This window comes from Manacus candei, unplaced genomic scaffold (genome assembly GCF_025592945.1).
Source record: "Manacus candei isolate 608988 ecotype Guabito, Panama unplaced genomic scaffold, ASM2559294v1 h1tg000016l, whole genome shotgun sequence".
NCBI classification, from domain to species: domain Eukaryota; kingdom Metazoa; phylum Chordata; class Aves; order Passeriformes; family Pipridae; genus Manacus; species Manacus candei.
The window spans coordinates 6822877-6849053 of NW_026138064.1; the positions used below are offsets into that span (position 1 = coordinate 6822877).

Here is a 26177-nt window from a genome sequence, read left to right on the forward strand (position 1 = left end):
GTCTAACTCAGCTTTTTAAAGAGGCTACAGGAAAAAGAGGAAATAGTGAATATGTTTTCTATATATTTTTCTTACTCAGTGCCGTAGGAAGTACTCTGATCTTCACCTCATATCTTCATTTCAACAGTCTTACCAAAGGAACAAACTTTCTGAAAGTTGAGTTATTCTGAGGAGTGCAATGTACGCACAGTATAGTAGTAACCTCTGAAATTCAGCATAGTCTGAGTTTTCCTTCCATGCTTTTAAATCAATGTCTGACATAATGATTCTTGCACTTTTAGTAAGTTTGAGTCAGCTGGTTCCATTTAATGAAAGACAGGGAAGACAGACGCAGTCTGTGTGTGGTTCTCAGTATTTATCTACCAGCTCAACAGATTTAAGTAGCATTTGAGATGGGGGAAATAATCAAATGTTAACATGGGTATTAGACAATGCAAGTTAAAGCTAATTTGACTCCTAACTGAAAGTCTGCTGTTTAAAAAGGCAGTAATTCCAGGTGTAACGAGAGTGTTTAGATTGCTTGTGGAATAGAAGTTTTTTTCTATAAATTTCCTGCAATCCTTGAAGGAGAAGCCCCACTGGAAGTGAGTTAGAAATATACTGCTGCAATCCCAGCAGGAATTAGCAGCTGCTGGTCTAGCCACCACAGCAGGAGTGGCTTGGACTGCTGCATTTAATTAGTTTTTCACCAGCCAACCTAGCCCACGTCTAAAAGATTACAGTTCTACAAATTGTTATCTGCAGCAGTTATGGGTTCAAGAATATTGGCAAGCACTAGTTTGATTACAGCTTCTTTCAAAATGGTCTATGTCTTTTGTTGTGCTCCTTTTGTTTGTCTGCTGAATGCAGTGAAGGCTGAATATAAAAAATATATTGTTGGTTTATTGCACTGCCTTTGCAGGCCAACCTGAACAGAAATCAATTGCTAAAAAGGCCTTTCACCTCAAATACTAGAAAATGAACTCAGCAGCTTAAAGTCACAGAATGAAAAACTGAAAAGGTATGGATGTTTTCATCCTCAAAATCAAACCAGCCAGAACTTTGGAATGCAATGCAATTAGCTTTCTTTTCCAGAACTGTGTATGCTTTTTCCACTAACCTTTCCTTCTTTAAAAATTAGTTTCATTTCTGGTAGGATGTGGGAGTTCAAGGGTTTTTTCCTCCTCCTAAGTTATGTACGTTTTTTGAAATTTTCCATTCTCTTTACAAGTTGTGAAATAATGAGGGGGAAAGGAGGGCTCCATTGTGTGCAATTGCCTGTAAGTCCTTTATATGTTGGTGTTGGTGTTTAGAAGAAGCTTTTAGATTAGATTTGAATAATTTAAGAATTGTTTTTCAGATTACTGTAAAAACAAAATTTGTTTTGATACTTTCACATGAAAAGAAAGTTGTGAGAATTTCCTAATTTGCATGTATGTGCTTTTCTAAGTGAAGCCAATAGCAGTAATGCCATGGAGTATGCATTTTTAGTTTATTTTCATTTCTGTGTGTGTCAAGAGCTTTGTCTCTTTTTTGTTTGTTTGTTTTTGTTTGTTCTTTTCAGTAGTTAACTTCAAAAAGGACATTTAATTTTGAAGTCTAGGAACAGTAATTTCACTTCTATAAATGCATTTGACCTAGTTTATATGTAAGGAAGAGTAAATTAATGTGGTTTAACTTTGTACTTCTGTGAACTGTACAAAAAAAATCAGTATTCTTTGTGGAAACCAATACTGGATTTCGACCTGTTACTGCAGTTTTGGCAGCACAGATTTCCATGGCTTTGTACCAAGTACAGTTTTTTTGGGACTGACCATTCTTTCACCTGACTTTTTTTGGACAAACTAGATTGTGTAATCATTGTTTGACTGCATGAAGCACAAACCAATTTATTTTTCAAAAATCAATTCAGAACGTAAAGAATTTAATCCAAATGAAATTTGCAGGAGATTACATAGAGGACTGTATTCGTCCTGAGTTGATTCAAAAGGCAGTATAAAACCCAGGATGAGGGAGCATGGTGTGGAGATGCTGACCTACTTTTGAAAAGACCAAATTTCTTTCTTCCAGTAAAATAAAGTCAATGACTGCTTATTTCATTATAAAAACTGCAGCTCTAGGAATTCATCTGTCCTAATTACTATGAGCAAGTAAACACATGGCTGCATTTCATTTTGGTCGCCATTCCTGTTTCAGAGGCAGAAGCTTTTTGTGGGTTTGGGGGAAGAAAGGCTTTTTCCAAACTGGGTCAAATTCTCTCTTTTCTTGCTTTGCCTTTTGTCTCTCTGCCAGTCTACACTGTGGGATCCTGCAAATTCCATTTTCTCCTTTATGTGCAAATTCTGCCGATCACTTCCACCTCCTTAACACCCCTCCTGGGCGTCTCTGCCTTCCTTCCATCTGTGCTGACACCACTATTTTTGACTGCATGTATTTGAAGTGTGACCATGCCTTTTCTCTCCGTTTCACAGTCTGGACTCTGTAGCACAGGCAGGGCACTGTGGTGCCACTGTCCATCCTCTAAAACAGTGTCCTTCTAAAATAATTGGAAATTCAGTAACATGTGAAGATAATAAGAAGAAAAATAATTCATAACACTCAACGAATTGTATATTGGGGAAGGGGGGGAGAAGTTTTGCACATACATCTTAAATATTTTAAAAATGTTTTTTGAATTTGTGTGGAAAGCAACACAAATGCAGAGATCAGTCATTAATTCTTAGTCTATTTTCACATATTAAATGGCACTTTTAATACCTTAAATTTTTAAAGCAATCATTTGACTAATGAATGAGTTTATTGTGTGCTGAAGTATTTGTACTTCAGTATTTTGTACTTCACTATTTCTGTGCTAATACTGACTTTTTTGTGTCACAGCTGTGATACATTCCATGCACAGGACATCATAAGCTTTCTCATGAGTTGTTGGCCTCATTTTAGGTGGTGCTTTGGTTGTTCATTCTGACAAAGTAGTTAAGATGTATACATTATTTTTAGGCTTTTTCTAAGTTCAAAACTGAGTATAAAAGCAGATTTATGTAGTAAAGTATATACCACATGCACTAAAATGATCTAGGTTTTTAGTAGTTGTTGTTGCTGTTGTTCTTTAGCATTTTCACTCTTACACCCGGGCTTTTAAAAGTAAATCTTTAACAGAATTGTTAAGCAGCTTTCCAAACAGAAACATGAATGTCAGTAAAAGAGAATGACAATATTTTCAACCATGCAGGAATTTTAAATAGTATTCTCTAACTTGGCCAATTACATATTTGGAGAATATGCCTCTTTTTTGGTATTATTCCAGCTAACTTCAAATAATTTATATTTTTTTTAGTTCAGGTAGATTGTTACAGGCAGAGATGCAAAAAAGCAGCAGCCACTGAATGCTCCTTTAAGCCTAATTTTCTTTAGAAGCAAATAAATGCATGCTTACATCCACAAATATACATAATCAAATATTTTGTATAAATGTGTACAAATATGTGCAAAGACAGATACATATGTATATATTCACTAACTATAAAGAGGGAAGAACCAACAGAATCAATTCCAGATAGACAAACACAATACAGTGAGTAATCTTATGGAATATGACAGGCTTAATTTCTGTTTTCTGGGCTGAATTTGGAATGAGTTGCTTGTCAGTCACACACTGCAAGGTACTGCTGCAAGTGATAGTAGCTGCTTGGGCTTAGGGTCTTCTCAGTTTCTTCACAGGATCCTCTCATTTAAACTGTTAATGCTGCAGTGTTGTTATCTGCTGTTTATCAAATCTGTGCCTTAACCTTTGAATTTAGGTGATCTCTTTCTATAGCACTATTGATATTTATCACTTAGATGAAGGGAAACACCACCTGCAGAAAATGGGACATTGAGAGCCTTGTGGTCTTCCTATCTGGCCATGAATTCCACGCCTGTGGAAAGTGGCATGTTGCCACAAGAATTCTTGGTTTCTGCATATTTGTGTATTCTGACCAAATGTATCAAAGAAATTTTCCATTGATGCAAATTCCAGAAGAGGTTCTGAGAACCTGGTTGATGACAGTCAAGGTTTGATGTGAAAAAGCTTAGGATAAGGACAAGAGGTTAGCAGCTTTTCAGTTGCACGTGAGATTTTTGCATCTGAATCTTCCCATTGCTCTTTGGTGGTGAAAGCTTGGATTGCTCCAACTGGTGACCTTCTAAGTCACACAGTCTCAGGAAAGCTGCATGTGCTGATTCAGCAGAAGACTTGCTGAGCTCCAGCAGGAAGCCAAAAGAAGCCCTTATTTGCATGAGGCAGTTCTGTTTGCACATTACGTTAAGACCCCTTGAAAACCCCGCCACCTCCCACCACATTTTTTTTTTTTTTCAAATGGGGAGAAGCAAAGAGATCCTGCTATCACCAAACAGACAAGGAGTCAGGTCTGTACTAGTCAGTAGTAGTTCTCTGCTAAGTTTTGCACCAGGCATGGTGTAAGCAGGTTGCCATCCTGTTCCTGAGTTCCAGTGCTGGTTGCCAGCATGGAAGATGAAGGCAGTGTTAACTGCTAGCTTGGTGATCTCTTTCCTGGCTGGTGGGAACATGACTGTCAGAACTGGGCATAGACACATAAACTAGAAGTGAACTCTTTGAAAATGTTTCCAAGTCCTGTGATATTTTGTCAAAAGTATTTCCCCAAATTAGGACTCCAGGGATGTGCTGTCAGAAGTCTCTGCAACAGGGAATAATTTCTGAAGTAGTCCCTCTGTGTGTGTTTTGAACAGTGACCAATGAGCCGGATGTCAAACTGCTCATCTGGATTCGCTCTTGTAAATTCCCATGTCCCCAGACTGTCATATTCCTTTTTCAAGCATTATACTGCCTGTCTTCCAGCCTTGGGTACAGTCAAGTTAAAGGTGGTGTGATAATATCCTTGGTGGTATAGCTGTCTGTCTCATCACGAAGGCACTGCTGTTAAATCATCAGGGGTGTTCTGCTGCATAGGTTCTTATTCACATTGAAGATTTTGCAGCACCAGGTTACAAACTGGTAAAGCAAACAGTGACACAAGCACTACTGAGAGACAGTTACTGTCCTCCATTGCTACAACATCAGTGAACACCTAGAAATGTGCACAGGAATGGTAATCTATTTATTTGGAACATCAATTGCACAGCTTATCTAATTCTGCTCTCATACAAATACAATAATTATTAGAAAGTGCACTACCTATTTAGTAAGAGCACATGTAAACTACTGAGTTTAATGTTGATATTGTACTCTGCATATGTGAAGCACGGTACAAGAGTGATTTGCAGTTTATGCACTGAATTCTCCGTTACAGTCCTGAAGTGAAATACTGGAGATAGAAAACTTATTACAGCAGGTTCTTAGAATTCTACCTTTTATCATTTTTGTTTGTATTTAAAAGATGTGAGGGGTTTTTTTAATGTGGTAGAGGTTTTTCTACTTGCTACATTGGATTTGGCCAAGGAGAGAAGATCTAATTATATTCATGTAATGATTCTGGGAGTCACTTAAGCTTACAGTACTCCCACACATTTATCAATACACTGTTATGAGAGTCAAATCATTTTAACATTTGAGATGAAGTGAAGATTACTTTATGTGTGATGCACACAAGACCTCAAATGATTATGCTGCATAACCCTTGCCTTGTAGGTGATCCTTCCTGATGAAGAGGTCTCTCTGGAACAAATCTCCTCAATCAAATGCCAGTTCTTGTGCTCACAGATGTACTCATAAAAATATGGATGTGCCTACTCAGAGCCTTATCTGGCACCTGTGCCCATGCTGAGGGGGCAGAGCACGCATGGCAGTTTTGTATAGCACTGCACTCAGAATAAAAAAACTTGTGTCATATCTTTATTCACATAGTCAAGAATGGCTGTGCCATTCTTGTTGCTTGTTCAAAAGAAAGCTGCTCATGTCATTGTGCAGCTCGTGGTCATCTCCTATAGACATACTGAAGTGGGTTGCCTCTGGTTAAGAGATCTGCTATACAATTTGGTGTGGGGTATATATGAAATTAACTCACTGCAGAGTTGCTGTATGCAGTTCTGCAGTGGTTATTCAGGAAGTCATGTGTGAAAACTGCAGTTCCCTCTAGCTTAAAAATCTGCTGCTACTCAGAAGTGCTGAGTCTTAGAGTGGGTGACAAATTTCCTGAGGGCAGAAGGCATTCAAAAATGCTTTAAATTCCTTGCTGACACATAGCACTTCAGTGCATTAATTTTGTGGTATAATATAAAGTTATCTGAATAGTTTGTAGTCAGTATGGTTTTCCAGAGGTTTTTCCTCTGTTTAACTAATTGACAGAGTACTGGTCCCTTCCTTGATGGTAAAAAGTAAAGCACAGCAAGTTGAGCCTGCTTCTGCAGATTGTCTAGCCCAACCTCCCACTCAGAGAAGTGCCTTCCACCTAGCAGAGTTATAATTTTATGTTATGAGTGCTCAGATTTAACACATTCAAGTAAGTACACCTTGAAGGCAACCAGAAGATGTAACTCCAGTTCACTTTTGCTATGAACAAGCCCCACCAGATTCCACTGAATTAACCAAAAGTGCTACTTGCTCCATCTGGTGCCAAATTTGGCTGGTTTTGCAACTGGGCAGGGAGCAACACAACAATTGTCTTTTCTGTCTCAGCATTACTGCCATCAACAGTTAGGGAAAAATCCAATGCAACTAATTTTTGCAAATGTTGCCTTAACAAAGACAAGATAGGTTGCCACAGGTTTGGGGCAAGATATGTTCACTTGATACCCTGAGGAAACCTTCAGGAATTGTCAGGAGACGGAAAAGGTGTGACCAAAAAAGCACCCTGAGCTCTCGGAAGTTCTGTTGGCTGAATAACTGTTGAAGTTCACTGATTCATCAGAGAGGTTTTTTGGTTTGTTTTGGGGTTTTTTGTGTGTGGTTTTTTGTGTTTGGTTTTTTGTTGTTGTTGTTTGGTTTTTTGTTTGATTTTTTTTTTTTGCATTTGTGGAGAAAAGTGTAGTATTTTTGCCCAAAGTGGGAGGAATAGAAAATGTAGTTTCAGTTAGGCAACTCTGTTTACTGACAAGTTCAAAGAGTTGTATATACAACTATTCTTGCCTTTTTTTTTTTTTTAATTTAGTGGGGCTACATCCATTGTCTACAGATGCAGGCAGAAAGGGACCCAGAAACCTTACGCCATCAAAATGTTGAAGAAGACAGTAAGTAATTTTATTTCGTTTTGCTTTGTTTGCTTTGGAATATGTTTGAGATTTCCTCGGGGGTTTTTTGGGTTTGGGTTTTTTGTGTGTGTGTGTTTGGTTGGTTGGTTGGTTGGTTGGTTGGTTGTTGGTGGTTTTTTTCTTTTGTTTTGTTTTGGTTCTCTTTTTTTGATGCAGTTTCTTGGTGTGGGGAAAATGTGCTAGATTTAGGACACTGCTAAGCTTGTATTTTATGTGACTGAGTTTCTTTGGCTCCTTATCACTGAAACAGCTGTTAGAGGTAACAGTACTGTACCGGGAATGCTTTATCCCCACAGATCTTGTTTATACCTTCATCTGGTGTTATCTATATAGACTTAGATTTGGGCAAAACGTTTTAGACAAATACGTCTTTTCCTTTCACTATAGAAAAGAAACACATTCTGAATAATTTAAATGTTCAGTGGTTTCACTTTGATTTAATATATTGTTTTGCTCAAAAAACACCATGACACAATTTATCTTTTTCAGAAACTGATTAAAACACCAATTCAAACCCAAGTAAAATTAAATATTTTGTGGAGGTTTTTTACTCCTGCAAAATTGCAAGAGAATCAGTTGAGATTATAAATTCTTTTTAGAGCTCCATATATATCACACTTGTACCACAGCTGGTTTTGTGTGCGCTACAAAATACATAGTGGAAAGCATGAAGAGAGACTAGAGAGGAAAGAAGACTAATGAACTGAGAGACTTCAAGCAGAAAGAGAGTGTGAGCATAGGGTAGAGCTACTCATATTCCTAAGAAGGGGAATTTGAGAGAAAGCAAGCGAGCTGTGAGGCATGGACATGATATTTATTCATGAATGGGTTTGATTCAGTTTGTTCTAGTGTTAAATCCTTCATTATTCCTTAAAGTTCAGGAACATTCACATGTAGAAACATAATGATTGGTGGGTAGGTGTAAACACGTCTAAATGGTGAATTAACTGGTGGTCTCAGTGAAAGACATAATGAATGGGTTTCATATAAGTAAAATGTTGGCATTAATTTATCATCTTTGAAAGTAAGCCGAAGTTTAAGCTGGCACAAAAATTCAGTTGTGTGTGCTGCTTTTGAATTTGTATCTGGTGCACTGGAAGAAGCAGAGCATGTGAGAAGGATCATTGCTGCTGGCTGTGATCTACCTTTCCTATGGAAAAGCAGAGAAATTAATTTTCAAGCTTTTATCAGTTCATTATGCCAATGATTCCCATAGTGTTTTAGGAGTGTACTTTCCTATAATCCTTGTTCTGAAATGCACAAGGAAGAACTGTATTACTTAAAATTATTTCTTTGCCTTTTGATTTTTTCCTTTGTGGAAATTAATTCATGCTCACAATCACCATATTAATGCTAGATGTATCTATTTGTGTCTGAAACTAGTCAATTTAGACTTTCGGTAGACTTACTGTAGCACAAATTTTTTTTTTGTTTAAGTGTAGGAAAAATGGCAAATGAAGAAGAAAAACTTGTTATGTAAGTTGTTTTCACAGCAGCAGTAGGTTGGCTTAATGCAGCCATGATTTTAACAGCAGTGTGGTTAAGCAGTTCACAGAGCTAAGTTGTTCCCACTGTAATTAATATACTTTGGGATGTTTTGTTATAAGAACAAGTATTCCTCTTACACAATTGAGCTTTTTTTGTATAATTGAGAACATGGGAGACAATGTTGTAAGGATGTGCCACTACTTTGTTTGTCCAATTTGGAGATGGGCCAAGAGCTTGGGAGTTGCCTGCCAAAGCTGACCGGGGGCAGCCGAAAACTGACTTAGAGGAATGAAGATTCCAGGATGCGTACGTTGATAAGTTACATTGCAGCAGCCTACGAACCAAGGTATGAGACCGAGAGGGAGGGATTACACAGCAGACCGTGGAACAAAGACTCAAAGCTATCTTCCTGGACTTCGTGAGGAGAAAAACTGCCACAAACAGCTGAAGCTTGGTGAGGGCGGAGCGTTTGAGCCCAGAACACTCCCACGAGAGAGAGAGATTGGTTACATATCAGCCTTGAAAGGCTCTTCCTGGACTAAAGTTAAAGGGAGGGGCTAAAAGGACTGACAGAAATGTAAATATATATATATAGTTGCTTTTAGTTTGTACAGTATATTTATTTGTGTAAATAAATGTAGATACTTTCCCCTTCCCCTACAGAAGCCTCCGGCCTGAAAGTTTCTCTCCGGTGTTAGTATAAATTGTGGGAAGGGGTGGGGGAAGGCCTGAAAATTGGATTTTAGATTTCTAATGTGGCTTAAACTGCCACATTTAGCATAATTGAAATGTAGGATTGTAATATATATTCCTTACTTGATTTTTGCTATATTCGGGCCTCTTAAATTCCACACAGGTAGTAAATGTAAAGATTTGAATCATGTAATTTCTTTGTAGGGAAATCTATTTCATGAAGTAAGAAAGAGGCAAAAACAGATCATACAGCACTTCAGAAAAGTTCAACTAACGAGCAGAGTATAGTGCTGAACTTTTACATTTGCAATTGCAAATATGAGATGGCTTTGCTTTTCACTATGCATTTTACCTCTTCTTGATGACTCAGTGCTTAAGAAAAGTGAAAATATCTTTAGGACACACTTTACAAACATGATTGATACTGCTCTTCAGCTAAGACTGAAAAATTATGTGATTATTTACAACCAGTCTTTCTGTAATGGTTGTTGTTGCAAACAACATACAGCATGTGGATCATATTCAAAGAACACAGGTTTCTTTAAGAAAGGAAATATATATATATCTACTATTTATTACATGAAACCTCTCATCTGCAGACCTTTTCCTCCATTTAGTGTGTTTTGAGGAAGCTAGGCAGCCTGGAGAGTGTGTCAGAATCTGGGCAGGTGAATGCCTTCCAAGAAATTAGATCCACTTCCACCTTAAATTTCTTATCCGAGTCTGGACAAGTGTGTTAAAAATAGCAAACAGAACAGATGGCCTCTCTTCCACAGTTTCTAAACTAAGACACCAAGTCCCTGCCTGCGTTATAGGTCTACCAAGTTCTAACCACAGTAACTGAAGTAATTTGGGATCTGCCATGGCAATAAAGCAACATGCTCTGCTGCAAGGAGAGTAGGATACTGGGCTGGGTTGTCTGGAGCCTGAGTCCTGGCATATTCCCAGTTCAGTCTGTGCCATTGGCCAAGGTATTTCTTTTGGTTTCAACTTTTTAATCCATGAAAATGAGATAATACTTACTTGATTTGCTTCTCAGCAATGCTTTGAAGGATAGCCTGGTTAATATTCCTAGGTTTTAACTGATAGGTACTGTCCTCTAACAGTGATTAAGTATTATGCAATATTAGGCCCTCTGTTTATCAGCAATGAGGCATGGAAGTATAGAGGCTGGTTTGGAGCTGCTCCTTTTGATTTCTTACTTTTTTCATGTGTGGGCATCCTCCCTCAGATGGTTTATGATGCTTAACTAATACTTCTTCAGTACTTTTGTCAAAATCAGTATTTATGAAGCAGCATTTTTCTTGCAGACTGGTTGATGTTCAAAATCCGACAAATGTTCAGGTGCATCAATTTTTTTTGAGAGCAACAGCTTTCAAGCAATGCCTACTGTGGAAATAGTTGTGCTGCAATTAATCTGAATGTACTAGTAAGTTGGAGAATTTGAGAGCAACAGATAGTTTATGTCTATGAGGTAGAGAGGAGTGTGAGCAGATGTAAAGGTAACAGGCTTCCCTTTTGGATAAGTGGGGTTGGATACCTAGAGTCAGAGTTTGGAAGAGGTTATAATGGTATATATAAAAAAGTCTCAATTACATTAGTGTTTGCATATATACATATATGAACATTGGGCAGGCAACTCAGGAAGAATACAAGGATGTTGTTAGGTCATGTAGAGAGAAAATCAGAAAGGTAAAAGCTCAACTCAGTCTGGCCAGTGCTGTGAAAGATAATAAAAACTGTTTTTATGAAAACGTCAAGAACAAGAGAAGGGCCAAGGAAAATCTCCATTCTTTATTGGACACAGGGGGGAACATTGTCATAAAGGATGAGGAAAAGGCAGAGGTACTTTGTTGCTTCTTTGCTTCAGTCTTTAGCAATAAGACTGCTTATGCTCAGAGCAGCCAGGCCTCTGAGCTGGCAGACAGCAAGGGGGAGCAGAACAGACCCTCAGAAATTCAGGAGGAGGTAATTGGTGACCAGATGTGCCACCTACCTGCTCACAAGTGTGAGGGAACACGATTCAGGATGGGAACAGTTCCGGGTGTGGAGAGAAACATGCAGCAATTGGCGGGACTTTGTCGTGTGGACTTTGATGTGATTATGTGGTTTCATTGTATTCACACTACACAGTGCACATCCTGGACAAACCCAGGCTTGCCATGAGTTTGCCCCCACTCCTCTCCCTTTTTGCCAGTGTCCCTATCCTGGTTCACCCCTCTGCTTATCTGTCTCATGCTCCGCCCTGTGTTCTGGGCGGTTCCACTCCCAGGCGGACAAAAGGAGAGTGCGCATGCCTGAATAGAGGATTGTGCTTGCACCCTTCCTCGTGTCCCATCCCCCCTTTGGACCGCGGCACACAAGTTTATGGCACTAGGGTGGGATTCATCCAAGGGTGCTGAGGGAGCTGGTGGAAGAACTTTCAAGCCGCTTTCCATCATTTGCCATCAGTCCTGGTTCACCAGGGGCATGCCAGATGACTGGAGGTGCCAGTGTGACGCCCACCCACAAGAAGGGCTGGAAGGAGGATCTGGGGAACTACAGGCCTGTCAGCCCGACCTTTGTGCCTGTGAAGCTCATGGAACAGACCATCTTGAGTGCCATCACATGGCACATACAGGACAATCAGGGGATCAGGCTCAGGCAGTATGGCTTTAGGAAAGGCATCCTGCTTGACCAGCCTGATCTCCTTGTATGACTGGGTGACCTGCCTAGAGGATGAAGGGAAGACTGGACTTCAGCAAAACCTTTGATACTGTCTCCCACGGCATTCTCCTGGAAAAGCTGCAGCCCATGGCTTGGATAAATGCACTGTTTACTGGATAAAATTTGGCTGAATGGCCTGGCCCAGAGAGTGGTGGTGAACGGTGCTGCATCCAGTTGGTGGCCAGTCACTAGTGGTGTCCCTCAGGGATCCGTGTTGGGCCCTGTCCTATTTCATTACTAGTGATCTGGATGAGGAGATTGATCAGGATGAGTAGATTGATCTGGATGAGTAGATTGATCTGGATGAGTAGATTGAGTCTACTCTCAGAAAGTTCATGGATGACAATAAGTTAGGTCAGAGTTTTGATCTTCTGGATGGCAGAGGGATCTGGACATGCTGAATCCATGGTCTGAACCCAATTGTTTGAGGTTCAACACAGATACAAGCACATGTATACACTGGCTATAAGTTATACATATATATTAAAAACTATATATTCCTATCTTTACAGAGAGTATAGTTGGCTGGGTTTTTAATTTTCTGTTGCAGTGAATTGCTGGAATTAAACGATAATCAAAAGGGTCATGCAAATATTTGATCTTTTTTCTTGAAGGAACACTGCTTTTGAGCCTTCACAACTGATTGAAAAGACAAGTGAACTGGCTGGGGGAGGAATGGCTGGAGACTTCTGTATCACAGCTGACATAATCAGAATTAGTAAATTGGTCCTTTATTGACTTTTGGAGAAAATTATGTGTGTTTGTAGCTATAAAATTAAAAATTCTATTTGTTGCAATGTGGCCTTACAGGATTTATACTTGAAGTTTCTTCTGCCTCCACATGTCTCTTTCTCCACAGACTTTATAATGAGTATATATTTATACACATCTATGTGTATATACTTTTCAAAAAAGAGTTTGGCGAAATAAACACTTGAAGAAAAGTACAAAGATCAGTGTTTGCAGAGCCATAGTGCTGTCTACTCTTTTATATGGGTCCAAATCATGGGTCATCTATCGCCACCACCTGCGACTCCTAGAAGGCTTCCATCAACACTGTCTCCATACAACTCTAAACATCCACTGGTGAGATTACATGACCAATACATCTGTTCTAGAACAAGCAGCAGTCACAAGTATTGAGGCCATGTTACTGAGAACACAGCTGTGATGGACAGGACACGTCTCAAGGATGAAAGATCACTGCCTCCCTAAGATCTTGCTTTATGGTGAACTTGCCACTGGCTGCTGCATGAGAGGAGCCCTGAAGAGAAGATACAAGGACTCCCTGAAACAACATCTCAGCTTTGGCCATATTGATCAACGTAACTGGTCTACTCTGACCTCCAATCAGGAGGTCTGGAGACACACTATCTTTAATGCTGTTGCGTCCTTTGAGAACACACGCAGAAAGAATCGTGTGTTGCAGAATATTCCACCTAAGGAGTCTTTCTGCTGTGCCTTTTGCAACCGGACTTGTCTATCTCATATTGGCCTTTTTAACCACCAGCGCGCCGGTAACAATTGTGGGTAGAGCTCTTCCCAAATCTTCATTTGCAAAGCCCAGCCATGATATGGATATATCTATACCTATATCTAATCTAACTCCTGTTGTTCAGTAATTGTCAGTACTCATACTGGTCACATATCTGAGAGTGATCTGTGGAATACACTTACATACATATGCATATTTAAGGTAATTTTTTTCCTCACTTCATGTTAATATGTAATACTCTGATTTTTTCAAAAGGAGAAAGAATTGTGTGATATGTAAATCTACATGAAAACAGTCAACTGCACAGCACTACTCATCATTAGAAAGGAATTATTTTGTCAGCTAGCTCACACGTTATCTTCAGTTATTCATTCACACACACACACACAAGTGCACATACCAGACAGGCCATTAATTTCTTGGTAATGAAAGGGAAACAGTAATTTCTTACTTAGCAGTCCATCTGCAGTACTACCTATTACATATGTAGATTATTTTTCCTGGCTTTCTCATTTTTCATCATCAATGTCATCATCTCATTCACATGCAGTTCACACTGTTAGGTTTTCACCAAAAGATGAAAAAAAAAATCAGTCAAAATCAGTTTGAATAAAGAAATAAGACAGTAAGGCTTTGAGTTTTCCATTGCTTATATCCAGTTTTCCTTCATATATAACGGAGTCTGGATTCCACTGTCTGATTCACTACTTTACAAAAGTGGCTTTTCAGTAGAAGTTAAGTCCATCAAATGTTCTTCTAAAGAAGAACAAAGAAGTTCATTTTACATAAATGCTGTCCAAAAGAAGAGAGAACTAAAAGATTTTTTTTTTCTGCACTGTAACCAATAGCTTTTTGCTTTAGAAGGTATGAAATCAGACACCTGTCAGTGAAAGTGGAAATTTTACTGAAAAATAAATTTGTTAGCCATTTTATTCCTTGAAAAGAAACAAAAAAATTGTTTTTGTCAGGACAACCTTCAGAAAAAAAAAATCCCATTCCACAACTGTAAAAAGCTTGTTCTACGTATGTAAAGTTATTTAACATGTCATCTGTAATCCATTGTATTGTATTACAGAACAGTATAGTGCAGGTGTTGTGTAAAATCGCTTAATATAGAAAAATATTTTGTACCTGTCACCATGTAGATTGAATTGCTGTATTATTCCTGAGTAAGTCATACCTTGGATTAAGATTTTAAGAACAGACAGTATGTATTATATCTGTTTTTTCCTTACTTAATTTATGGGTAGTTAGCTAACACTCATTTCTGGTCTTCACAGCTTATTTTTCAGAAATACAAAGATCAGCAAATAAAAAGACAAAAATATAAAGCTCAACTCGTTATTCAGTTCAGGGAAGCTCTACCTACTGTATACAATGCACTGTTAAATAAGTTGTTCTGAGAAATTAAATAATATCCTTAGATGATAAATAAATAAAAGAAACTAAACCCAAACAAATGACACACGTTTAGCTTTGAATTACTTAGCAGGAACTCCTGTGAACTGATCTCAGCTGCAGATATTCTTCCACCAACCTACCCATGCACATTTTGCTCCTTCCCTGTCTGCAGTGATTTCTTCATGGCTATAAAGAAGCCTAGAGGAGCTCTGTGTGTCCAGGGTGCACATAAATGTTGAGAGGCAGGGCAGGGAATAGGAACTGAACCTGTTGCTCTGTGATGCTACATTTAATGCCTAAAGCAAAGGTGCAACCCTACAGAACGATAGCATTTCTGAGTAGTGGTGTAAGGGTGAATACTAGGTTATCCCATGATTATAGTCCTCCTCTTTGGAAACCTTTATTTACAGTCTCTTAAAGAAATCTGGAGATATACCCTGGTGGAGCTGTAATGCGGAGAAGGCAGGGCTTCTGCATAAATGGATTGTCTGTGAAGATCGTGCTGGGGGTCTCTGAAAGACTTCTCCCTCTGCATTTTAGGAAGTTGCTATGTTCAGATATGTATGCTTTCATCAGAGGTGTGACAGCTATTCTTTTGGGGGGAGAGAGATTGAGCTTGTGCTGTGCTGTAGAGTAATGAATTAAAGAAAGCTGTCAGTATGCACTAAAATATGAAGAGGGCAAAAGATAAGAATCGACAATATTTTCTCCAATGCTGGCAGTTCAGATATTGAAATAAATCAGGAACAGTGTATGACGTAAAACGTGGCATCCTGGGTTTATTCTTCTGAACCTGAGGTCTCTTTAGACCCTCAGAGAGGCAAGTCCAAATGAGATCTGTAAGAGAGAGGACTTATTTTACCAAGAACACTGTAATCAGCATGTGCTGCTTGACAAACTGGTTTATTTCCAGATAAAATATATTCTCTTTGTCTGAGGTGATCTTAATTTTTTTTTATGTCCTTTAAGAGGAAGACTAACCACAGGTAGGGAGGAATGGAACAGCAAGGATGTAAATTAACACAGCAGCTGTGTAAGCAGCATGATCTCAGTGTTCTGTTACAGAAGTTTCTTTGAGAAATCACGAAGTCAGCATCTGTGTCTGATCTCCTTGAGATAACTTCACCTGGTCAGAGGATCTCTTAAGGCTAGAACTAAGGTTCCGCCCAACTTTCTAAGCTGAAGTTGATGGCTGTGTGTGGGTGAGTGTCATGACAAGTGTTTGCCAAACTAAACTTGCTGTCTGCTCAAGTCACTTAAGAAGGGTTTTCTTAAGGAAAAAAAACAAATCAAACAAATAACAAACAAAACAAAACCAAAAACACCCCAAAACCCAACAGCACACCACCTAAACCCAAAAAATGAAAGAATAAAAATAAAAAATAACTAACAACCTGTTTTTCTACAAATGCAAAAACTTATCCCACTTTCATTGTTATTCCTCCCCCTTCACTTTAAGCAGCCTTCAAATACTGCTCTTTGTTTCCAACAAGTTATTCCATTACACTTGGCATATATTGAATGAGCAGATGTTTCAAACTCCAATTGGGCATATGTTCAGTAGATGCAGCTGAAAACAGCTGGAAGCGTTTCCACAAATAAAAAGAAATAGCATAAATAAGATGGTTTATTTTGTATTCAGTCCTATGATATTCAAGTCACTTTCATTGTTGGAGGGAATTCTGATTTCAATTTTTTTAGAATTGCCAAGATTACATGATAACTTCTGAGGGCTTCTAAGCAGCACTCTGAAGAACATCAGCCTCCAGAAATTTAGATTTTTTTCTGCAAAATACATAACACTCATATAGGTTTCAGCTCTTTATAAACCGACAAAAGAATAGTGTTACAGGAAGAAATAGCATGATAGTAATTGTAGGTTTCTGGATTGAGTGGCAAACACAGTAGATATAGGATTTCAATGTAAAGATATGAGAAAATGCAAAGTCAAGAGAACTCTTTATATGGCTTTCAAGAATTTATGGGCAAAGTCATAATTCCTGGAGATGAAAGCCCCAATTTCTACAAATGAGAAGCCAAAAGTCTGTTAATCAGGACTCCAGGAAAATTATTCATTTCACCATTATAATTAATTTCAGCTATTCTTTTTGGGCCATTACTGTGTTACAGCTACATCATCACAGTGGGAACACACATTAGTAATTCCATGTTTAATGGATGAGAAGCACATGAGGTGCCACGGTTAGGAACTAGATCTGGAAAGTATTTGTATCCAGGCAGTTGGTACCACAGTTCATATCACATCAACAACTACATCCTGCATGCTTTACTTCACAGGTAAAATCTGCCTTCTCATCTCCAGGCTGTTCTCCGGTCCCTTCATCATCTTCTTGGCCCTTCACAGGACTCTCTGTAGCATGTCCTTGTCTCTCAGGGTGCGCAGAACTGCATTCAGTAGACCAGGTGTGGCCTCACCAGTGCTGAGGAGCAGGATCAGCTCCCCTGAACTGCTGGCAACACTTCTTGTAATGCAGCCCAGGAAACAACTATGGCTTTGCCACATCAGCACGTCACTGGCTTATGTTCAATTTGGTGTCCACCAGGACCCTCCAGGGCATTTTCTTACTAGCTATTTTGCAGCTGGGCAGCCCCAGCCTGTGCTGGTGCCTGGGGACCTTGCTCTCCAGGTGCAGGGCTTTGCTCTTCCCCTTGTTGAACTGCATAAGGTTCCTGTCAGCCCCTTAATCCAGCCTGTCCAGGTCCCTCCGAATGGCATCTGGTGCATCAGTCCCTGCTCCGTATTTGGCCAGTGCACCTATCCTATCATCCAGATCATTCATGAAGATGTGACACAGGATTGGACCCACTATTGATGCTTGGGGTACACCTCTATTCACTGGCCTCCAAGTGGAATTCATGTCACTCTGGGCCTGGCTATTCAGCTGTCTCACAGACTGCTTATTCATTTCATACTTCAACAGTTTGTCTGGGGTTGTGGATCTTTTTTATGTTTTCTTTCTTTCTAAGTATCAAAATTGAACCCAGATCAGATATTATGCGTCAGATACGGGTTTTAGATCAGGTGTGGTGTGATTTGCCAAATCTGCCATAAAGGGAGACACAGAGAAATCTCTTGAAATTCAAATATTCCTGTTCCAGTTCAGCTTCACATAGCTTACAACCACCTCCTTTCAGCATCTCCTCCATTTACTCTAAAACTGTATGAACATCAGGGAACACAAGATAAAATATGGAAGGCACCTTGTGGCTCCTCTGCACAGAATTCATGGATTGAGATGACCTGTTGGAGAAGGATGTCAAAGTGTGTTCCTGCTGCTCTCAGCCTTCTCAGTCACTTGTCCTTTTTTTCCAGTACAACTCATAGATCCTGGCAGAAGAAGCAAGTTAATGTGCTGCCATTAATGTAGTTGAGACATCCTCCTTGGGGATTGGAGAGATGTAGAAACAAAAGCAGTCCTGTAAATTTTGATGTTATTTGTTGACACATAGTGCTAACAAGAAAGTCACAGTTTCTAATCTATGAAGTGAGCTCTCTGTATTAGTTATAAGGTCTTGCTTTCACTTCTGCCTACCTTTCTTAACCATCTCACCATCTCTACATGATTCTCTGTATCATCCTCCAATTATATAAAATATTTTTTTCATTTTCAGTCCCTGAAAATTTTCTGCAAGAGATTCCTTCCCTGTTTTCTTTTGAGAATCCACTGGTTTTCTGTGTTATTCAGATTACAAAGTTTATAACCTACACATTTGAAGTAGTTTTGGGGATGGAGTCGTGTGTATGGTTCCTGTAAATTTAGAATACTATCAAGCAACATAGAAATTATGTCAGAACCTCTTGTTATCAGTGTTTGGGGCTGACCTGCCAGAAGAATTGTCTAGGATCAGGAGATTACAAGTCTCCTAGTACAGGTGTCATTAAAGCAGCAAGTCTAGAGGTTCAGGATGATTCATCAGAGGAAACACGCAAGACACAAGGGGAAGAAAGGAAGCATGCAAGCAGAAAGGGCCCTGATGCTGGAAAAGCACCGCATAAGCACTGTTTAGCCATAGCTAAAACATCCCTGTGTTATCACCAATGTTTTAATCACAAATCTAAAACATAGCCTCATGAAAGCTACTATGAAAAGAATTAAGTCTATACCAGACAAAACCAGTACATTGATCACATGAAATTATTTGGTATCTGTGATGGAGATGACAATATTAATGCATCAAACGTTCATTGGGGACGATTTTCTAAGTGTGAGTTGATTGAGAGAAGGATGGGTACACAAGCTTACTATTCATGTGAAATTTCTTAAACTGCAACAAGCATTGCACTTGCTTAATAATATAAGTAGACATAATATATCCCAGGTCTTTATCGTGCAGCTGAGGACTCCTGATAAATTTGAGTAATTTAATAATAAAATATTGTACAGTGTGACAGGAAATGTCCTATCGCCTTATAGCCTTCAGTTTCTAAGGGACTACTGTTATGTGGCAATGTATTTATTCAGAGGGGTGACCTGAATATGAAGCCTTTTACAGAATGCCAGATGTCTAATACTGGTTGCATCCCCTAGGATAAAAGCTGAATTCATAAAGTTTCAATGAGAAAAGAGAACAGTTTTGAATTTGTAACTGTATAAGTTTAAAGCAAGAATGTACAAGAAGATAGCAAATCTACAAATTTATAAATAGTCCTATAAATGCATCTATTTTGACAAAAACAAAAGGAGTGCTTACCTTTGATTTACACATTGTTCCTGCATCTTAAAAGTGTCCTTCTCCACCCAGGTTTGGGAACAGTAACAATGGCAGGAACACAATATAAAAAATGAATAGCTAAAATGAGCAATCCATGAACACCTAAAAGGCTGAAATTTGTTTGCATAAACTGCTCAACAATTATCTAACATATTTGCAGAAATCTATGTATAAATGAGTCAGGAAAAGAAGTAACAACCAAACTGTCAGATATTTAGATCACAGCATATAATGAGACCTGTTCTAATGAACATATAACTTGTTTTGTACTCAGACATGAAATGTATTATTGCAAATGACCAGTGTTGTGCAAGCTCTAAGCACCTCTGAACATATCTATTCACCCTTTGGTGATGCCACGAATTGATGTGGGTGAACAACAAAACCCATTCACAAAGGGTTGTGTGTCTTTGGGGAATGTTAACTGCATCTGTTCACCTGTACCATTGAAGATGCAGGTCCTCTTAATCAGATATGCCAGTGTGTGATTTACTGTGCTGAAGTTTTTTACAGTCCCACAAATCATCTGTATCAATCTGAAGGTTTGCCTGCAAATGTACTGTGCTTTTTCAGAAACTGAAGTGTTGCTTCTTTGATGGAGCACTTTACTGCTGACAGATTAACAGTCCTGTCATATGCAGACAGCTCAGTACCCTTTCAGCTTGTACAAACCCAGCTATTTGCAGCCTGCAGCTTTGCATGTACTAGTCACCTCACGGGACAAATGCATGGACATTGATGTAACTGACACTATTTCCATGCAAATGTGTTCAGTCTGAGGAACTTGCATCACTTGAAGGATTACAGCCACAAATTGGGAGTGTGGACTTGTGTGCAGAAAATAGTTGCTCTAATAATGAATAGCCTACATAGGAGGAATTCTTTGCTTGAGAGACTCTTATTTTCATTCAAAAAAAGGTCATGCAACAAATCAAATCATCTGAAGCAGCTGCTAAATAAATGTCCTAGTTGGAACAATGAAGCATCCTTTCATTCAAAAGGGTCAGCTTTTTTAAATTACGCTTTTACCTACTGTCCACTGCCATGCTGGTTACTGAATTACACCAGAGTAACTCAGACTGAGTCACATATAAACCTCTATTTTCATTTGTTCTGGGATTTTTCTGTCATACCACTTTTTGTAGCCTCTATGATTCTTTATCACTTACGGTGAAGAATGTCATCTGTATCTTCCACTGATATATAGACCAGCTCAGATGCTTTCAATGGTACTACTTAGCTTTATAAAGATGTAAAAGTACAGTCAGAAGTCTTCTTTAGAGTGTTTTATCCTTGAAATCTTGACTGAAAGACTTTGTGAGAAGATATGCTGTGTATGAACAGGGCAGAAACTGGAATTCCTGTTATTCAGGACATTCTGAATTAAAAAGCAAGACCTTAAACTGTACTTTGAGTCTTCTTCTTGTGAAGATTTATTTAAATTCAATCTTTAAATTCAAGCCTATTTCTTTTTTTTTTTCTTGAAACCTTTCAAGAGAAGTCAAGTAACCCAGCAGTCCTGTGTGTAGATTTAACAACTGGTAACAAACCTTTTAGATAACCACGGAATTGACAGCTCTGCCTGTGTGTAGTCTGTATCTGTGTAAGTTTTAATATTTCAGCTTAATTGTAGGAAAGCAAAATAATGATGAAGTTATAAATGGTAATTAGCAATTGATGCTATAAAATACAGAAGGAGTTAGGCTTCAGAGTAGTTACTTTAGCTGAGATGAATATAAAAGCTTTCTTGGAAGCACGTTTAATAGTGTGGTGGCAAGCCAATAATGATTTGCATCATGCCCCCTGTAAGTGCAGGGAAACACATACTCAGAGCCCAACCTGCTGGTTCAATAAAGAATTCATTGCTCATATTAGAGGTGTTCATGTGAGTCAAGAAGTGGGATATTAATTAAGGAGCCAGGCAGAGCTGGGGTGAACAGGCTCACTGGGGTGGGCAGTCCTGTGAAAGTCCTTGAAAGCTCTTTGCAGTGGTTTCTTCACACCCCTTGCCTGGGCACTGTGTTGTCCCCCAGCCTGTATGGTGGTCACAGCTGGGCAAATGTGCCCCTCCATGTCCACACTGCCCAGGAGAAAGAGGGCCTGAACATGTAGGATGAGGAATGTACTCCTTCTTGCTCTCTACTAAGTCTGAGGGTACAGAGTGTGTCTGTTGGCCACTGGTTTTAAGGGTGGTGTACCATATCACAAGGCAGCAGCTGGGTTAATCTATGTACAGTGGTAGTTCATTTCATCTTGTTTCATTTAATTCAGAGAAAAACATCACTTTTACATCTTAGTGGTTTGTAACATCACTCCACCTCACCATCTTGGGGCAGGGAAACATGAAAGAATCTCAGCTCTCATTGAGGATTTTTCCAGTCCTTTCCTCTGTCAAAATAATCTGAAATTCATAAATCAGAAATACACTGATTATAAACCTAAGGTTACGTCACTGAATGACCAACATCAAATTTCAAAGATCTGGGATTTGCAGACACATACCTATAAAGGGGATAAATGCTTAATTCTAGAGAAGTGAAATAACTGGAAACACAAAGTACTGCAAATAACCCAGGAATAATTACCTTAAAGTAAATGCTTTAATATAAATTAGAAGGGTGGATGTGGTTTCTGGACTGCTGCTTTCTCCTAGTGAAATCTTCATGCCTAGGGTCAGTGGTGAAGAGCTGATAAATGACTATTTCAGGATTACCTGGCAAATGACTTCTCAAATTGACATAGATTTCCACAGCAATTGTTGCTTTACAGGCCTAAAGAAGCAAATGCCTCTCGATTGTTTGCAATTTAAAGTTTGCAAACAGAAAATGCAGCTCAGTAAAACTGCACCAGTGTTAAAATCACCCAACCATTCATTTATACAACAGAACTAGTTTTTCACACAGTGAAATGTAGTCTTTTAAGTGGAAATCAAATTATACTGATGAAATGTCTGGCCAAAAGCATACTCTAGTCCATTTAGCATAGATTAAAAGCAAAGAATAAAGGATAGAAGGACAATTGCTAAACTAGTGGAACTGTGAAACATCTGAAAGTTAACATTTGATTGTTTTTTTCTTCACAGACACCAGTTCTACCCTATTATTCTTGACTGTAATATACTCACAAAGGTCTCACTGACACTTCTGTGACTAACATTAATTTAAAGAAAGAGGAGGAGACAAACAGTTTTGCAACCTCATTTTGATCAGTTATTGCATCTACACAAATTAGACTACTGCATTTGATGTAGCCAAACATTTAATTTGTTCAAATATTTGTGGTAATAGCATATTTGATTAAATTATCTAAGTTTTAAAAATTGTTACTATAGCAACTTACACCCTAGAGTGAGATTTCTGACTCTCATCCTACCAAATAGTTTCTGTCAGGAAATTATTTGATAGGATGATGATAGGAAAATACAATATAAGTAGTTGAATTGCTGCTACTCCTGCCCAACAAAAAATAAGCCAAGTTTGGCCCTGATACAAGTAGATACACTTTTTTGGAAGGAGCTGAAATAAATGTTGATACAAATTTATCTATACTTTGTGTAGGAGAAAGTAAGAAAGTAGCAGTGATAAAACTGGCTGTTTGAAATAAAATGCCATGAGTAAATATGGTCCTGCTTTTACTCTGGAACAATTCATGTCACTTATACCTGCTCATTTTTGTTGCAAAATCTATCCAAATGGCCATTTGCCAGGATGCTTGTAAGTTAGTGACCTGCTGAGCCACTTAGATCCTCACAAGTCTATGGGACCAGATGGGATCCATCCTAGGGTGATGAAGGCGCTGGCAGAAGAGCTCACCAAGCTGCTCTCCATCATTTACCAACAGTCCTGGCTCACTCGGGAGGTCCCAAATGATTGGAAGCTGGTGAATGTCACGCCTGTCCACAAAAAGGGCTGCAAGGAGGATCCAGGAAACTACAGGCCTGTCAACCTGACCTCAGTGCCTGGCAAGGTTATGGAGCAGATCATCCTAAGTGCAATCACACAGCACCTACAGGATGGACAAGGGATCAGACCCAGCCAGCACAGGTTTAGCAGGGGCAGGTCCTGCCTGACCAATGTGATCTCCTTTTATGATTTGGTGACCCACCTGGTGGATGAGGGGAAGGCTGTGGATGTGTCTATCTGGATTTCAGCAAAGCCTTTGACACCGTGTCCCACAGCATACTCCTGAAAAAGCTGCAACCCATGGCTTGGACAGGGGCACTCTGTGCTGGGTTAGGAACTGGCTGATGGCCCAGAGAGTGGTGGTGAACGGTGCTGCATCCAGTTGGCACCGGTCACTAGTGGTGACCCCCAGGGATCAGTGTTGGGCCCAGTTCTGTTTAATATCTTTATCAATGATCTGGATGAGGGAATTGAGTCCACCATTAGCAAATTTGCAGATGACATCAAGTTGGGGGGGAGTGTCGATCAGCTGGAAGGCAGGAGGGCTCTTCAAAGGGACCTGGACAAGCTGGAGAGATGGTCTGATTCCAGTGGGATGAGGTTCAACAAGGCCAAGTGCCAGGTCCTGCACTTTGGCCACAACAACCCCATGCAGTGCTACAGGCTGGGGACAGAGTGGCTGGAGAGCAGCCAGGCAGAAAGGGAGCTGGGAGTTTGGATTGACAGGAAGCTGAACATGAGCCAGCAGTGTGCCCAGGTGGCCAAGAAGGCCAATGGCATCCTGGCCTGGATCAGGAACAGTGTGGCCAGCAGGTCCAAGGAAGTGATTCTTCTCCTGTACTCAGCGCTGGTGAGGCCACACCTGGAGTATTGTGTCTAGCTCTGGGCCCCTCAGTTCAGGAAGGATATTGAGGTGCTGGAGCAGGTCCAGAGAAGAGCAACAAGGCTGGTGAAAGGACTCGAGCACAAGTCCTATGAGGAGAGGCTGAGGGAGCTGGGGTTGTTCAGCCTGGAAAAGAGGAGGCTCAGGGGAGACCTCATCACTCTCTACAACTTTCTGAAAGGGGGTTGATCTCTTCTCCCAGGCAACCAGCAGTAGGACAAGAGGGCATGGTCTTAAGCTCTGCCGGGGGTGGTTTAGGTTAGATATTAGAAAGAATTTCTTTACAGAGAGGGTGATCAGATATTGGAATGGGCTGCCCAGGGACCTGGTGGATTCACTGTCCCCGGAGTTTTTAAGATGAGACTGGATGTGGCACTTAGTGCCATGGTCTAGTAACCACAGCAGTGTTGGATCAAGGGTTGGACTTGATGATCTTGGAGGTCTTTGCAACCCAGCTGATTCTATGATTCTATGAAATGGTTGATGTCCCCCAACAACATAAGTTGTACCTGGTTTGCTAAAGACTGCAGTTTGTAAAAGGAAGAAAAGGGAAGTTCTAATCCTTTCAGAGGTTTAACCAATCCTTTGCATTAATAGACCATTCTGTTAGATGTAACTGAAGCAAGTTGAAGTTAAACCTTTTAATCTGTGACAGGCGGGGTATTTGACCTTTGCATTACCTTTTTGTTCTAAGCAGTATGTTACACTACTTTCATGTTCACATCCTGTGTGCAGAAAAATTTTCCAGTAGAGTTGCTGAACAAAGTGTGTCAAAATGAAGCTATCCTGGCAAAAACTTAGCCAACATAAGTAGCAATAGACAAGAGTAGAACTTGAGTACAAATAGGAATTTATACACCTTTTCCAGATGTCTTTCTTATATATTTCTTGGGTGACTTACAGGTGTATCTGAAATCTTTTTGCTAGATGCAGATGTTTTTCTTTTACAGTATCTGTCTCGTATTAATGGAAAATTGTTCTTATTTGACTTGTATGTCTCACATCAGCTTATCTCCAGAGAGAACTAGAAATGCTATTCCTGCATATTTTCCTGTGATGTAGCTAGAAGTTTCTATAGTGACCATAGAAATAAATTTTTTCACTTTTTCCTTCCCCTATTTTAACCAGGTAGACAAGAAAATTGTCCGCACAGAAATTGGAGTTCTTCTCCGCCTTTCACATCCAAACATTGTAAGTTTAACCTTGTTTTTTCACTCCACATTTGTTTATTTGTTTTTTAAAAATTCTTTCTATTCATAAGAGATGACTGTTCAGGTTCATCAATATAGACCTGGATTAAAGCTTTGCTTTCTCTTCATGAGCATGCTAGCAGCTTTTTATGAAAGCTTCTTGAGTTATACTTACACTTTAAAATAAAATATTCTTAGAGACATGAGTAAGAAACTATGTGAAAAAAGTTCTGCAAATGAAAGTGGAAAGTTGGTGTTGTCAGTCCTTGAAGGGTAGTAAAGGTTTTACTTTTCAGTTTCTCTGAAAGATTGGCAGACAGCCTCTTAAACTGCTGTATTTCATACTGAGGTATGAGTAAGAAAACAACCAAAAGAAAGAAAGAAAAAAAAAAAGAAATGCAAAGGAGATAAAACTAGCAAAAAAAAAAAAAAAAGTGGGAGAGAACAAGGTAGATCTACCAGCTGTGGTGTGTGTCCTACTGTTGACGCCCTGACAATGCTCA

At 39.4% G+C, this 26177-nt stretch overlaps 1 protein-coding gene across 2 annotated transcripts in view; it reads left to right on the forward strand.

Annotated features, from left to right (window-relative positions):
• The window catches only part of CAMK4 (calcium/calmodulin dependent protein kinase IV), a 150702-nt gene that overhangs the window by 52613 nt on the left and 71912 nt on the right, over nucleotides 1-26177 (forward strand). For both annotated transcript variants that reach the window (XM_051782674.1, XM_051782673.1), the window contains exons 2-3: nucleotides 7083-7161; nucleotides 25613-25675. In XM_051782674.1, coding sequence (XP_051638634.1) covers nucleotides 7083-7161; nucleotides 25613-25675 — 142 coding nt within the window. The remainder of the gene's footprint in view (nucleotides 1-7082; nucleotides 7162-25612; nucleotides 25676-26177) is intronic.